Raw genomic sequence first — 13,679 nt, 5'->3', positions numbered from 1 at the left:
CATTAGGAATCTAACCTGCGACCTTCCGGCTTGTAGCATAGTGCCTCCTCAAGACTATATAGCGTCGATATTCATGCTACTATGATAAAGGTATGCAGCTCACAGTCGCCGCGCCGTCTAAGGCATGAACTGTCGTCGCTCGCTCGAACAGCGGGGTCGTGGGTTCCAGTCCCACTCGAGGCATGGATGTCTGTCTGTGTGCATTTATCCTGTGATTCTGCTGTCCTGCATCTAGGTAGCGGCTCTGCGACGGGCTTATCCAGTGTCTAAGGAGTCCTACCGACTGTGTATAGGGTCACGAAACTGAAAAAGTGGCCAGGGCGCGACAAAGGGCTGCAGAACCATTGATGGACGAATGAATGACACAAATTCCATTAGTATGAGGGGGGGGGGGTATAGCTCCAGATTCTTAACCTCGGCAGCAGATGGAGGCGAGTGGTCAGCTTTATGTCCCTGTAGGTTGGGTGGTCCCCAGGGCCGGTCTGGACACTATGGAGAAAAAATTTGCCCCCGCCAGGAATCGAACCCTGATTCCTCGGTAGTCCTTCAAATAGCTGTCACTGTCATATTTTAATTATATATACATACAGATCTTATAAATTCATGTGAGATGACACTTTAATTATTATAGTGAAACAACAGACTTCGGTAATCTTCGCGTTTGTTCGGACTGGCTGTTTGGCTGACTGGCCAATATGACCTTTGCTAACTGCTGAATACTGCACGAGGGAAATGCATGCACAGCATCACAATTCTTGTTCAATTACCTCAAAATCCGTAACAATTAAGAAAAAATAAAGTGTGTTTTGTATAGTGTCTGCGTTTCACTTCTCTGCACAACTTTTGTCTGAAACATTTCTTGCTCTGAAAAACGTTTCACGAGTTACGCTCCAGAAATGAGCAAAAACGCGTGTAGGTATTCGGGCAAACGTTTTGTTCGATTTTAACAGAAATTAACACATTTAAGATTTCAGTGATGCTTCCGAATATAAAATTTCATGAAAATGGGTTCAGGGGTTCTCGAGTTGCTGCACACGGAGATACGACAAAGCTAAGAGGCACATACATTTCGTCTACGGACGATGGTGAATAATTAATCTGAAAAGCTGTGTAAGCAGGCCGATACGACCACAATTTAAGGCACCACCTGGCCGAGATTCGAACAGGTAACCGCCGACACACAAGGCAGGAGCTTTATCAATTGAGCCAGCTGACTCGGCGGTCCGTTTTTATTCCCGCTGGGTGTATTAACAGTGCGCCGATATTCAAACAGATACGGCACGCACTTAATTTTAGACATTCGGCGTAAAGGGTAAAGTTTTCTCGGTCATTAATTAAGCGCCACGCTATGAAGACGTATGGAAGAGTAACGGTTAGCCAATGCATTCCTAAGCTCAGCATTACCCGGAGGACGGTGGTCAGCTTCATGCCCCGGCCGCTTTACCCCCAAAGAAGGACCTCTGACACACATCTGCTAGAAGGCTGGGTGGTCCCCCGAGCCGGTCTGGACGCGGGGAAGAGGCACATCTCTGCTCCTTAGGGAATCGAACCCCGACTTCCTGGTAGTCTAGCCTGCAACCTAGTCACTATACTGACTAAGCATCCTGGCTTCCCAGAAAATTTGCGTTTTCTTCCAAATTCAAATTTATTAAAGGATTATGAAGGAGAAACTTGTTAAAAAGACAAATAATTACCAGAGTGTATATCGTATGTATGTACATATTTTCATCTATTTACACACTGTAGCATATAGACCCGCTGATGGGCAATGACCGCGAGATAAGCAAATATATTCAAGAGCAGTTGCTGAGTAACGGCTTCGCAAACATGTTCCCACAGAAATGACTGAACTACAATAATGAAGGATGAGGTTTACTGTGCGGTTCGTGCCGAGATCTTATAAGCGGGACAAATTGGGAGCTGCCAGTCTCCCGCGTGGAGACGGGTTTGAATACCTCCACTAAAGCCCTACGAGTTGCTGGAGGCGACGAAAAGGGAAGTCTCGAATCTGAGACAGTAAAGTATGGTCACGAGTCCCACGGGATTCGGAACCGAGAATGACTGCGCTGGCGAGGGCCAGTAGCAATCGTAAACGACAGACCCGTTCTGTCGTCAGAGAGGGCGCTCCACATCAACAAACCCGCAACTGTATGACAGTAATAAAATTCTGGTATAAGCTGCAGATGGGTGCTTTATTCAAAGACTGGCCGATTGGCCGCCGGTCATAACATAAGACTCAAGACTCATCTGCACTCAGTGAGGAGAAGAGTAAAAGACTGTTGTGAGATGGCCGCAAGCCTGGGAGTTAAGTCAGATGAAACAATGAATCAGTTGTGGGATATTCGCCGGCCGGCAAGGACGTCAGCAGAGGACACTGTTAGGACCCGTTACTAGGAAACTACTAATGGCATAGAAGACTCCATGCGTGCTGCAGTTACAGTGATCTTTAGAATGTGTAGACCAGTGAGGCTGTTACAGTCACTTGTAGTTACGAGTTGTGTAAGTGGTCAATAAATCGAGTCACCAGTCCAAACCTCGTCTTTACCTTTACCTTAAACACGTCACTCAGCCGAGTTCAATTGGGGCGCCTATCTATGAACACGCACTCATACGCTGTGTAATACTGACTGGAGCAGAGCGTTTTGAAATTAAACATGATACAACTCTCACATCCAAGGCTGGTGGCCAACAAACAAAACTTAAAAAACACAAGTCAGATGTTTATTATGGTGACTTTTTATAAAGACCCTGCTATTGGGCTTGTGTAGCTGTGATGCACACACAGTTAAATCCTTCAATCAAACAGACACGGCAAACACATGATCTGTTGAGTCATTTCCGCAGAGGTCGATTCCAGCTGGAATCAATTGGTCACTCATAACCTTAAAGTTCCCCACCAACGCAAAGTCTTTTCATTCCAATTCTAACATACGAAAATGTATTTATACAAGATATGGAGGCACGTTTATGGCCTGTCTTCGTGCAAAATTTAAAACGCGTCGCTGCATACAATGTTTCATTATCAAATTAAATCCCGAACTCTAAAATATATTTCTTCGAGAGGCCACGGGCGGGCGCCATGTTACTAACCCACACTCAGTACACGATCTAAAAATTCACATAGAGACTACAGTGGCAGGGGTTTGCTGCTTGCTTGGATTACTCTTAGACCTAGTATGTTCCTCCGAAACGTCGATAAACGACTGCCAAACTACACGGTTCCAGATCCCAAATGTTCTACCTGTTCTCCACAGCACATGAAAACTCTGTAAAGCTAGCAGTAACGATTATAACAAGACCGTCCCATAGCTATGGCGGTTAGTTGCCGGTTTCCCACCGCGGCGGCCCGGGTTCGAGCTCAGGTCAGGTAACGTGGGATTTGTGGTGGAGAAAGTGTCACTGGGGCAGGTTTTCTCCGAATACTTCGGTTTCTCCTGCCAATTCTCATTTCACCGATTGCTCCACACTCATCATCTATCACCCGGGGCTGGTACAATTGGCCAGTTAGTGGCTGACGTACCAAGCGGACTCGAGTCTCACCCCAACCCAAGAAAGAAAAAAAACTGTTATAACAGCCAATCAAAGCTCCTTCACACAACACAGGAACGTAATTTTTCTTCCTACAGCAAGATAAACTGTCCCTCTGCATAATTAGGCACGAAATCATGAAAACGTGTTAGAAAGCGAGGGTACGGCTCCTTGTAGTCTAGGCACCAGATGGGGTGTGCAGTTTCACGTCTCTGTCACCTTACTCCAGGGGAAAAACCCAGTGGGTAGGAGACTTGGTGTGCACCAGAGCCGATCTGGAAGCTGCTGAGAAGAGAACCTCGATTCCGTCGTCATTCAGCTCGCAGACTAATCACAGTACCCGAGTGAGCTATCCCGGAACCTTGTATCTGATGGGCACAAATGGTATTAAACTTGTCATGCTTAAAGCAGCGGAAATCCATTGAAGTTGTATCACGCGGCCAAATGGACGGCTAGGTCTCACTTTTGAGCTCATACTGTACATTTAAAAGAAAGACTAAACAACTGAATGACTACATGAGATGACACGACGCACGTAACTCGTTCACACCGAAAAAAAAAACTGTTTCTGCCGTGCAGAGACTAGATTAGGGTGAACAGTACTGAAATGTAACACCATGCAATTCGGTAAAAGTTTACCGGTATTTCGGAGAAACATACCGGCCCCATCTTCCGGTCGAAGAGTAAGTCAAACACGGAACCAACAAGAAGCTGGTGGCTAATGGAATGGAGGGCGGAAAGCAAACAAATCGGTGTGACTTTCTTGATTCGATGTACATGTATTTCGAACGAGTAAAAGTGTCGAATGGTAACCGCACCCCCTTCCCACAGGATAAACTACGATGGATCTCAGATCCTTCCACCTTGACCATGAAGAGTCTTTCTGGGACGTGACGCCGTGTGCAGTTCCGCACACTTCAGGGTTAAGTGAGAGAACTGTGTTACAGTCACCGCTGCTGGAAACCTCAAATCCAAACGCAACGTGTGTACGCTCCCTGCTGTTCGTCTGTTCGCGTGAACGGCAGGTGCCGAATGTTTTGGGGCAAGATGTCTCGCAGTGGTGTCGCCAGGGCAATATGTGGGAAATTAGTACGATACGCGCCAACTTTCCCAGACTATTTCCGAACACAAATACAGTGCGCCCCCGAGTTATGGCAGTAACGTGTTCTTGAAAATGTGTTCGAATCCTGGAATTCCACAACGCAAATCCTGTTTTTCGCTGATAAAAGCTAAAGGTAAAGTTGTCCCCGTGCTTAATCAATTAAGCACCATGACATGAAGACGTGTGCGGCTGTGGACATATAACTCCACCATTCTTGACCTCGGCACTAGATAAAGGCTTCACGCCTCGACCGCTTCACCCCTGGGGAAAAAGCCCAGTTATCCACTGGATAGGAGGCTGCACGGAAGCCAGGGCCCATCTTCACGCTGTGGAACAGAGAAAAATCTCTTTCCCCTGCTGGAAATCGAACCCGAGCCGTCCAGCCTCCACCTTGTCGCTGCTGATTTACATGCTGTAGGTAGAGATGAATTCCTATAAACATTCTTTCGGTCGAAAGTTGTAATAAAAACACACTATTTGTCTATCAGAAATAACCGGTATGTACAGGGTTATTCAAAAAGAATGAACCGATTTCATGACGCATTGCCTCAGTTCTCAAGCATCGTCATGGAATGAGTCAGTGACCGTTTGAAAGAGGAGTTATCTAAGTTGTGATTGGCTGCCACAGGGGCGCTGAAGTCACGTCGTTCTTCCGGCAACGTTCAGTTGTTCGTTTACCTTCGGAATGGCGAGTCCTCAGCAAAAGGCGTTCTGCGTTCTCGAGTTCGCGAAAACAAATTCGGTTGTCACGGTGCATCGTGCTTTTCGAAGGCGATTCGTCACTAATCCGTCCTGTCCTAAGAACATTCGACGGTGGTTTCGACAGTTTCAAGAGAGTGGGTGTCTTTGTAAAGGAAAAAGTCCAGGACGACCATGAATCTCGGAGGAACAAGTGGCGAGAATCCGTGCTGCGTTTGAGAGGAGCCCGCGGAAATCAACAAATCGAGCTGGCCGCGAGCTTCTGGCGTGTGCTAACAGTACGTCTACATTTGAAACCATACAGACTGCAGCTCGTTCAGGCACTTACCAATGAGGACAAAAGGAAGCGGATGGAATTTTGCGATTCGATGCTGGAGATGATGGAAGACGAAACCTTCATTTCACGTTTAATTTTTAGTGATGAAGCGACTTTTCACTTGAGCGGCACAGTCAATCGTCACAATGTGCGTATTTGGGGAACGGAGCACCCACATGAAACAGTTGAGCGCGAAAAAGATTCCCCTAAGGTGAACGCCTTCTGTGCTGTGTCTCAGGACAAGGTTTGTGGTCCCTTTTTCTTTGAAGGAAACACCGTTACAGGACAAACCTATCTCGATATGCTCCAAAACTTGCTCTTCCCTTCACTGCAAGCAGATTCGCATGACTTCATTTTTCAACAAGATGGAGCACCGTCCCATTGGCACCTGATGGTCCGAGCTTTTTTAAATGAAAAAGTGCCCTGAGTTAATCGTGATATGCTGATATGCGCCTGGGAGGAATTCTCTTATCGCATTGATGTTGCCCGTTCTGCAGGTTGTGGCCATATTGAACACTTGTAAGACAGGAAATAAAAGTTGATTGTGAGTAGAATACTTGTGACTTGGCTGGAGTTCTGTATTTCTTTCCTTTAATAAAATATTGCTTAATAAAATCGGTACATTCTTTTTGAATAACCCTGTACATGGACAACTAAAAAATGTTCAGAATTTCATCTTTCGGACGTCTTAAGTAAACTGCATGGAATAGAAACCACCATACCAGCCATCCTCGTAAGTCACCAACGCATGCGCAGAATTAGGCTGTGGCCACTACATATCCTGCTACGTCACCGATGTATGGGCATACGCAACACTATGAGAGAGATAATAGAGAGAGAGAAAGCGACAGCTCCGCTACCAGCTTTACACTGGTTTCTTCCTTGGTCTATTCTTCGACCGTGAAGATGGAGGCCACATAATCCTCCGAAACGTCGGTTGCCTTTCGACGGACTAAACGGCGTTATATTCCAGAAGACAGAATTATTCAAAAGATAAAGAGTTTTAAAATTAAGAAGGTGCAAGGTATTTTTTATATGGCGATGATATTGCAGCAAATGATCATATCTAATCGCTCTAATTTCTCTAATACCTGGATTAACAGTACTGAAGGGTGATTACTGAAAAGAAGATTAAATGCAGCCGAAAAAAAGAAGTACTTTCAGCTCAATTTGACACTGTAACCTAATTTCTTCCTCACGGCCTCGCGCTCCACAATCTGGGAACCAATGTTTCGGTGCGACAATGAACACGCCAATACAGTTTTGGACAACGTCCACCCCAGCCGGTCAGGATGCTGGGAGCGGTGTTGCCAGATGATGCGACGCAAAAATATCGCCCTTGTGACCCTCGAGCGGCGCCGCCGTGGGTTCGAACTCTATCGGCATACATTATACAAAAACGCTGTTTCAACTGCAAAGCTTGTAGATTAAATTATATGACAGCAGAACTGGAGAGGATCTGAAAGGAACCCGCCGCGGCCTGTCTGAAGGTACCATTAGCCTCGAACAACGGAGGAAAACCGCGGGAATTTCAATCAGGATAATCAGTGCTCCGCCCGGTTTGGAACAGGTCTTTTGTCCCAAGTAAGTACAAGGTTTGTTAACTGAAAACATCAATTCCTTACTCGAGTTGTTACACCGTGCGGATGTGGGGGATGTTTCGGATATACATATATTCTCCATTCTCAGAGTCCCCTGAAGACGGTGACAAGCACCTCCGAGACGCTGGCGTCCCCACATCCACACTCTAACAACTCTAGAACAGTTAGAATGTCGCATAAACTTACAATAAGCGGTCAATTAAAAAGTCTGGCATAGGTTATGTCCGCTTGTGCACGGAGCACCCCAAAATGACTACACAGAATTCCTGCATATCGCTATTTACCTGAGCTAGAACTACAAAATGTGTAGCGAATATTCATAATAAAACAAGCCCCTGGTATCACCAAATCCCAGTCTTGTATATTAGCTTCTTTCGACAGGGATCTCGTGGTGGCCATGATTACGAACCCTTCTACGTAACCAAGCACCTTCAGGGCGATGCGGTGTCTTGGGGTTCTGACGACGCATCTGGGACATGTTTTCTTGAAATGAACCTTTCATTAGATAAGGCCAAATGACCTGGGATGCCCCAAAAATATTAATCTAAATTGGAAAATTTATTACGCACAATCAGACTTCCAGTGTCTTCGAACTTCTTGTACCATCGCAGAAAGCTCCGTGTGCTGTTCGAGCTCCTCCTGTATTCATCGACCTCTGGAATTGGGTCCTGAATTTCGACTTCTGTTGCATCAACTGGTGGTTACACTTACCTGCCACCCATACGCGACTCGCCTATGATGTTAGACTACTGATTAGATATTCATTAATCACAATATCACTATTCTGAGGGAACGCGGTAGCGTAGTTGGTTGAAGCACTATGCTACAAGCTGGAAGGTCACACGTTCGATTCCCGATGACGACGCTGGATTTTTCAACTGACCTAATCCTTCCAGCCGCATTATGGCCTTGGGGTCGATTCAGCTTCTAACAGAAATGAGTACCAGGAATCTTCCTGCGAGTAAAGGGAGGCCGGCGCGTAAGGCTCACCTCAGCGCCATCTGTGAGCCGAGTATCTAGAAAATGTGGGAGCCTCGACGCCTCATAACCCTATGGCCTGCTACACGGATAACTTTACCTTTCTTTTTTACATCACTATTCTACAGTGGGCACTAAATTGTTCGTTCCTGACACATGTTTCGACCATTATATGGTCATCGTCAGATGGCTGCATATGTTGTATGAGTTGATACATTGTCAGTCATATGATCAATGCAGATGGATGGGGGGCAGTGCTTTATAGTTACCAGATTTGATTACAAATTTGAACTGGAGAAAACGTTGTTATTAAGTCTGATGTTCAGCCCAACAGTGTCATATCTGACATTCTGATCAGGCTACTTCTTGTTCAGTTTGTTCAAGCTTTTCGGGTTTCACTTTCTATCATTTCTAGGTATTTCGTCTGATACTGGGTGGTGGAACATGGATAAGACAGTACACAATTACGCTGAGCAACTTGCTTGCGCGTTGCACAAACGAGATGAATACGTGCAACAAGTAGAACCAATGTAACAGGATGCTACACCATAGAATTCTGTTGCATTGTCGTCATGTTTGTCTATGCACTGATACCAACCCTGATTCACGTTATTTTCCACCCCCTCTTCTCTCTCTCTCTCCTGTGGTTTATCCGCCAATTTTTCTTTTTGGAACAATTATGGTGCACCCTGCATGTTATGAGATNAAAAAAAAAAAAAAAAAAAAAAAAAAAAAAAAAAAAAAAAAAAAAAAAAAAGGACATGCGTAAGAAAATGCAGACAACTGGAATAGATGACTGAACGCGCATGGATACCACACTTATTAAATAACATGCAATGTGAAATGACGTTCTCACGGTGGAAAATTTAAAGATTACGGTCTTCTGGCATGTGACGCCGTGTAGTCTGGTAAACGGTGCCATGTCCAAGGAGACCGTAATCCTCAACGTGCAATGAGATCCGATTCCTATGCGAACCGAACGGCTGAAACAAACAGAAGTTCATAGAGTCGACCCTCACAGGACACTCAACTCTACGGCTGGCATGTCAATCGACCCGATTATGTTCGGTATGTGGTAATGGGAGGCACTTGATCCAAATGTCGGAGAGGCCTTGCTGTTACATGAAGCCTGCTGCTTTCTTGTGGGCTGTCTTCGGTATCTAAGCCTACAAAGCGTGGAATGGCAGGATGATCTGAGGGATGTGGTCGTGGCCCGAGGTACTATCCCCGCCGCTTGTCCGGGCGGACTGAGGAACACCACGAAATACTGACATAACAGCCGGTGCCGCAGGCGAGACTCAAACTTAGCATCTACCGAACAGGAGCCTAGAGCGTTAACGCTGAGCCAGAAGGTCGTCTGCTGTTCAGTAAGAGTAGTTAAATAAGAAATATATGTATATAATACGGGGGTACACGGTAGCGTAGTTGGTTGTGGCACTATGCTACAAACCGGAAGGATGCGGGATCGAATCGTGATGAGATCACTGAATTTTTTTAATTTACCTCATCCTTCCAGCCTCACTATGGCCCTGGGGTCGACTCTGCCTCTAACAGATATGAGTACCAGGAATATTCTTGGGGGGAAAAGGGCGGCCGGCGCGTAGGGCTGACAACCTTGCCGCCATCTATGATCCGATTGTCTAGAAAATGTGGGAACCTCAACATCTCACAATCCTATGGGCCTCCACGGCCTGTTATAGAGATACCTTTACTTCAGTTTACGTATATAATATACAATTTTCGAGAGACAAAGAATTTTCCGAATCGACCCCAACATTTACTGACTCTCCATCGTATTATGAGGTTGAATGGGTATGGAAGGAAGCGGTCGTGGTCTAATATGTGGCATTATTCTGGCAGATGCCTGGGGAGACAGAGAAATACCACGAGCAACGCGCGATTTGAACCCGGGATCTCCTAAATACGAAGCAGAGAGGTGCAAACTATCCAGCCGCGACGTTCGGTATCATGACGTAATGTTTACTTCTTGTGTTCCGGTACTTCTCACGGCCAGTACAGTATGACCTGTCGCTGGTGTGGCATGACGTCTCAAAGAAGAGCGATGCGGTACCAAACCATGTTACACATTCTGTGAAATGATTATGAAAGACGGTTTTTACCATTCTTCTAAGCAAATCTATTTTAATTTTAAATCACAATGTTCACATTTAAAGGTAAACGTACTTCCGTGTTTCAGCTGTAACGCGATACGGACATTTTCTTCATCGCGCTCTTCCAAAACACCCGTTCTTACGCCACCATTCCAGGTCGGTTCAACGCTCTCCCGTGTTACAGAATACTGCAAACCGCTGCCACCTGACGTAGGGGTAATACGGGTGATACGGGGAACAGTTTCCTATGGTAATCACCCAAACGTTGGCAATACGGCGAGTGTGCCGTACTTACTGCCGATATGCCTTTATCTGGAATAGCGTCATTCAACCGAACTTGCAGCTCAGCGATGCCGTATCAACTGGTAGATATCAAAAGCGTTTCATCACAAGAATACGTGGGCAAACGCCCATGTAAAACGGATGCGAGTAGTTAGCCTACGGTGCTACTGCTTTGACACACACGAGTAGCAGTTACTATTGCAAGGTAGGGGGAGAAGGTAAACAAAGGGGCAAATGAAACGGCCTGGCTTACATAATCACGCGCAACACCATGAGGGACTCGAGAATACTGTACAGATATGCTGTGTACTGTGTTCATGAAACCTGTACGAGATACTTAATGTTACTGTTACGTAAATTGCCTGATCCACTCTCTCTTCATTTCCTTTTAACCATTAAGTTGCTGATGTTTCTGACTGAAATGTTTGTCAGAGGTACATGGCTTTTCTTTGGTTCATTTGCTACGTCTGTATTACTGATATGTAAATTCCCGTGTTCACAAAGAGGACATATGCAAAAGCGCGTCTCCACACACTCAAAGCCTTCTGTTTGTATGGCTAACATCAAGAGGCCTACATGGATCACAATTTCATTTTCTTTGATACCGAAACTGGGGCTCCAAAACTACAATTCACTCACCAGAACACCTGCATCACGCTTCACACAAACATTTTTTAACTCGCCACTGGTCTCCGTAAACAAACCTCTGGCGACTGGGCGACTGTACTTCGGGGATCCTGCTTGAAACAAATTTAATCATGTAGGTGTTGGAAGAAGTGACAGCAAAATTTTCCCTTTCGCTTTTTTGGCAATATCGACAAGGGAACGTGACTCATAACCTGGCTTCCTATGCAAGCATGACGTTCTATATGGTAAGCATATGAGAATCGGATGAACAGTGCACGCAATTTCTACCCGGAGAGACAGTCATGCTACTTACCGCATCTGCCGACTGGTTTCCGGACTTAGTTGGCTTTGGTGATTCGGAGCGGGTTGCGTACTGGTGGGGTATGGAGGAAGGGGAGGAGGTGGCACCTCCTGCGACCCCGCCGACCGAACAGCGTCTGGAGGCGATGTCGCCCTCCTCGTCCTGCCGATTGTCATCCTCCGCCTCCTCGTCCTCGTCGTCCTCATCCTCAGATGAGGTGAGTCTCGCCTCTGCCTTGCTGCTGCTATACACTTTCCTAGCAAGGGCAGGCGAGGGAGAGGACCTGACAGGATGTCTCCTGACTCTCCCATCATTCTGCTGAGCCAAAGCTGCGGGAGAACTGTTGAACCGGCGTGGAACCTCTGCCTCGTTCCCATTGCCGTCTTCGTTATCCTCCTCGGACGACTCGTGGTTATTGTTGGTACTGTTACTGTTGTTGTTGGACTGTAAAATTACCTCGGAAGAGATAAGACGGCTGCGACGATCGACCGATGGCATGGAGCAGCCTCCCACAGCACCACCACCGCCTATTGAACGTCGGGTGACAGTTGCGGTAGCGCTATGGCTCCGTGAGTAGGCGCTTTCCGTACTCTCCGAGCTGTACCGTGTATAGTTTGAAGGAGAGTACTTGCTGAACATCTCAGTCACGCTGATGCCCGACAGAGTGGACGTCGAGGCGCCGAACCGCCGGCCCAGAGTCGTGGAGGTCGTCTTGGTGCTGTCCCTGGCTCGACTGTATCCCCCGCTCGAGGGCTCCCGGCTCTCGCTCCTCTCTCGCCCGACTGCATTGCGACCCGAAGACACAGAGATTCCGGAGTCGTCAGACAGGGAGCCCTGGCGGGTGTACGTTGACGAAGTTGTGGTTCTGTGGACACGCAAACATTTTGCTGAAATTCGGTACGGGAGACTTTCTCAATCAGCTACCGCCCACCTCCCATTTTCAGCATCCCATAACCCTCCCCGCAGATTAACATTCGACATTCCACAATGCTGCTGGGCAATTTCGGTTCCCCCCCCCACACACACACACACTTATCAATCACATAACTTAATTTATGTAAGGATACAAATGGACTTCTCCATGTATCCCCAAAAGCATCTAAGGTTATCACCGCATTAACTATGAAAGGTACTACCTTCTGGGATGTGATGCAGTACAGTTCAGTAGAAATTCAGCGACGTTTCAGAGGGACTCTTTTTTTCGCCTTAGGGTTCGACGAGTAAGCTAAGCAAGAAAAAAGCAGCTTGCTTCATTTATGCTTCTACCCTGAATACGGGGGCAGTACTTTCCTTGGAAATACCAGTACTGAGTCTGAGTCTCATTTTACGACTGACGGTCAGTCGACCAGTCTGTCTTGGCATAGAGCATCCATCTGGGGCTTGCCATCATATCTTTATTAAGGAGCGTCCACATTACTCGTGTTCGTGCTAGTGTGACTCGCTATGCTCACGAGTAATGTGGACGATATGACAAGTCACGAGACAAGCAAATTTTTAATTTAAAAACTATATGCAATAAATTAAAATAGACTACAGCCTACACACTACGAGTAAATATACGGATCCTCACGCGCCGAAGCCTGGCGAGCAACTGAAGTAGTGTGGACGAAGATTTGCGAGCACAAGTAAAAGCCAGACGAGTCTCCCGACGGGCACAAGCCTGGCGAGCGCGAGCACGAGTAATGGAGACGCGCCTTTACTGTTCGACAGTTACGGGTTTTTTTTTTCTCTGACGACAGGACGGGTCTGCCTTTTGTACACGCTGCTGGCCCTTGCCGGTGCAGTCTTTCTCGGGTCCGAGTTCCTTGGTACTCGAGACCACATTTTACTGTCTCAGATTTGAGACTTCCCTTTCCGTCGCCTCCAACGGTCTGCTGGTATTCGATTTGTCACTGTGGGAACTCAACAATTTCCATTGCTTTCTTTGCTCGGCAATGGGCGACATATAACACGTGACATTATAATTGTTGTATACAGCGAAGTGTTCATTGTTTCGGTTTCTGTGTAAAATACTGTTAATAAATCCAAAGTACGTTAGGCGTGAACTTCGTATACACAGCGGTACATACTAATACACTACTGACAAATTATAATCACTTCTTAATACAGATGGAAACGCTTAAAGCTAAAGAAT

General features: G+C 46.4%; 1 protein-coding gene across 2 annotated transcripts in view; it reads right to left on the bottom strand.

Annotated features, from left to right (window-relative positions):
* The window catches only part of LOC111872718 (ubiquitin carboxyl-terminal hydrolase 2), a 70,844-nt gene that overhangs the window by 30,639 nt on the left and 26,526 nt on the right, over positions 1-13,679 (bottom strand). The window contains exon 5 of one of the 2 annotated variants that reach the window (XM_023866869.2): positions 11,558-12,410. In XM_023866869.2, coding sequence (XP_023722637.1) covers positions 11,558-12,410 — 853 coding nt within the window. The remainder of the gene's footprint in view (positions 1-11,557; positions 12,411-13,679) is intronic. The other variant, XM_023866870.2, reaches the window with a different exon arrangement.

The sequence above is a fragment of the Cryptotermes secundus genome, unplaced genomic scaffold, assembly GCF_002891405.2.
Source record: "Cryptotermes secundus unplaced genomic scaffold, Csec_1.0 scaffold900, whole genome shotgun sequence".
In the NCBI taxonomy this organism is placed as follows: domain Eukaryota; kingdom Metazoa; phylum Arthropoda; class Insecta; order Blattodea; family Kalotermitidae; genus Cryptotermes; species Cryptotermes secundus.
Note: the sequence above shows the minus strand (reverse complement) of the source record. Positions and strands in the feature narration are given on the sequence as shown.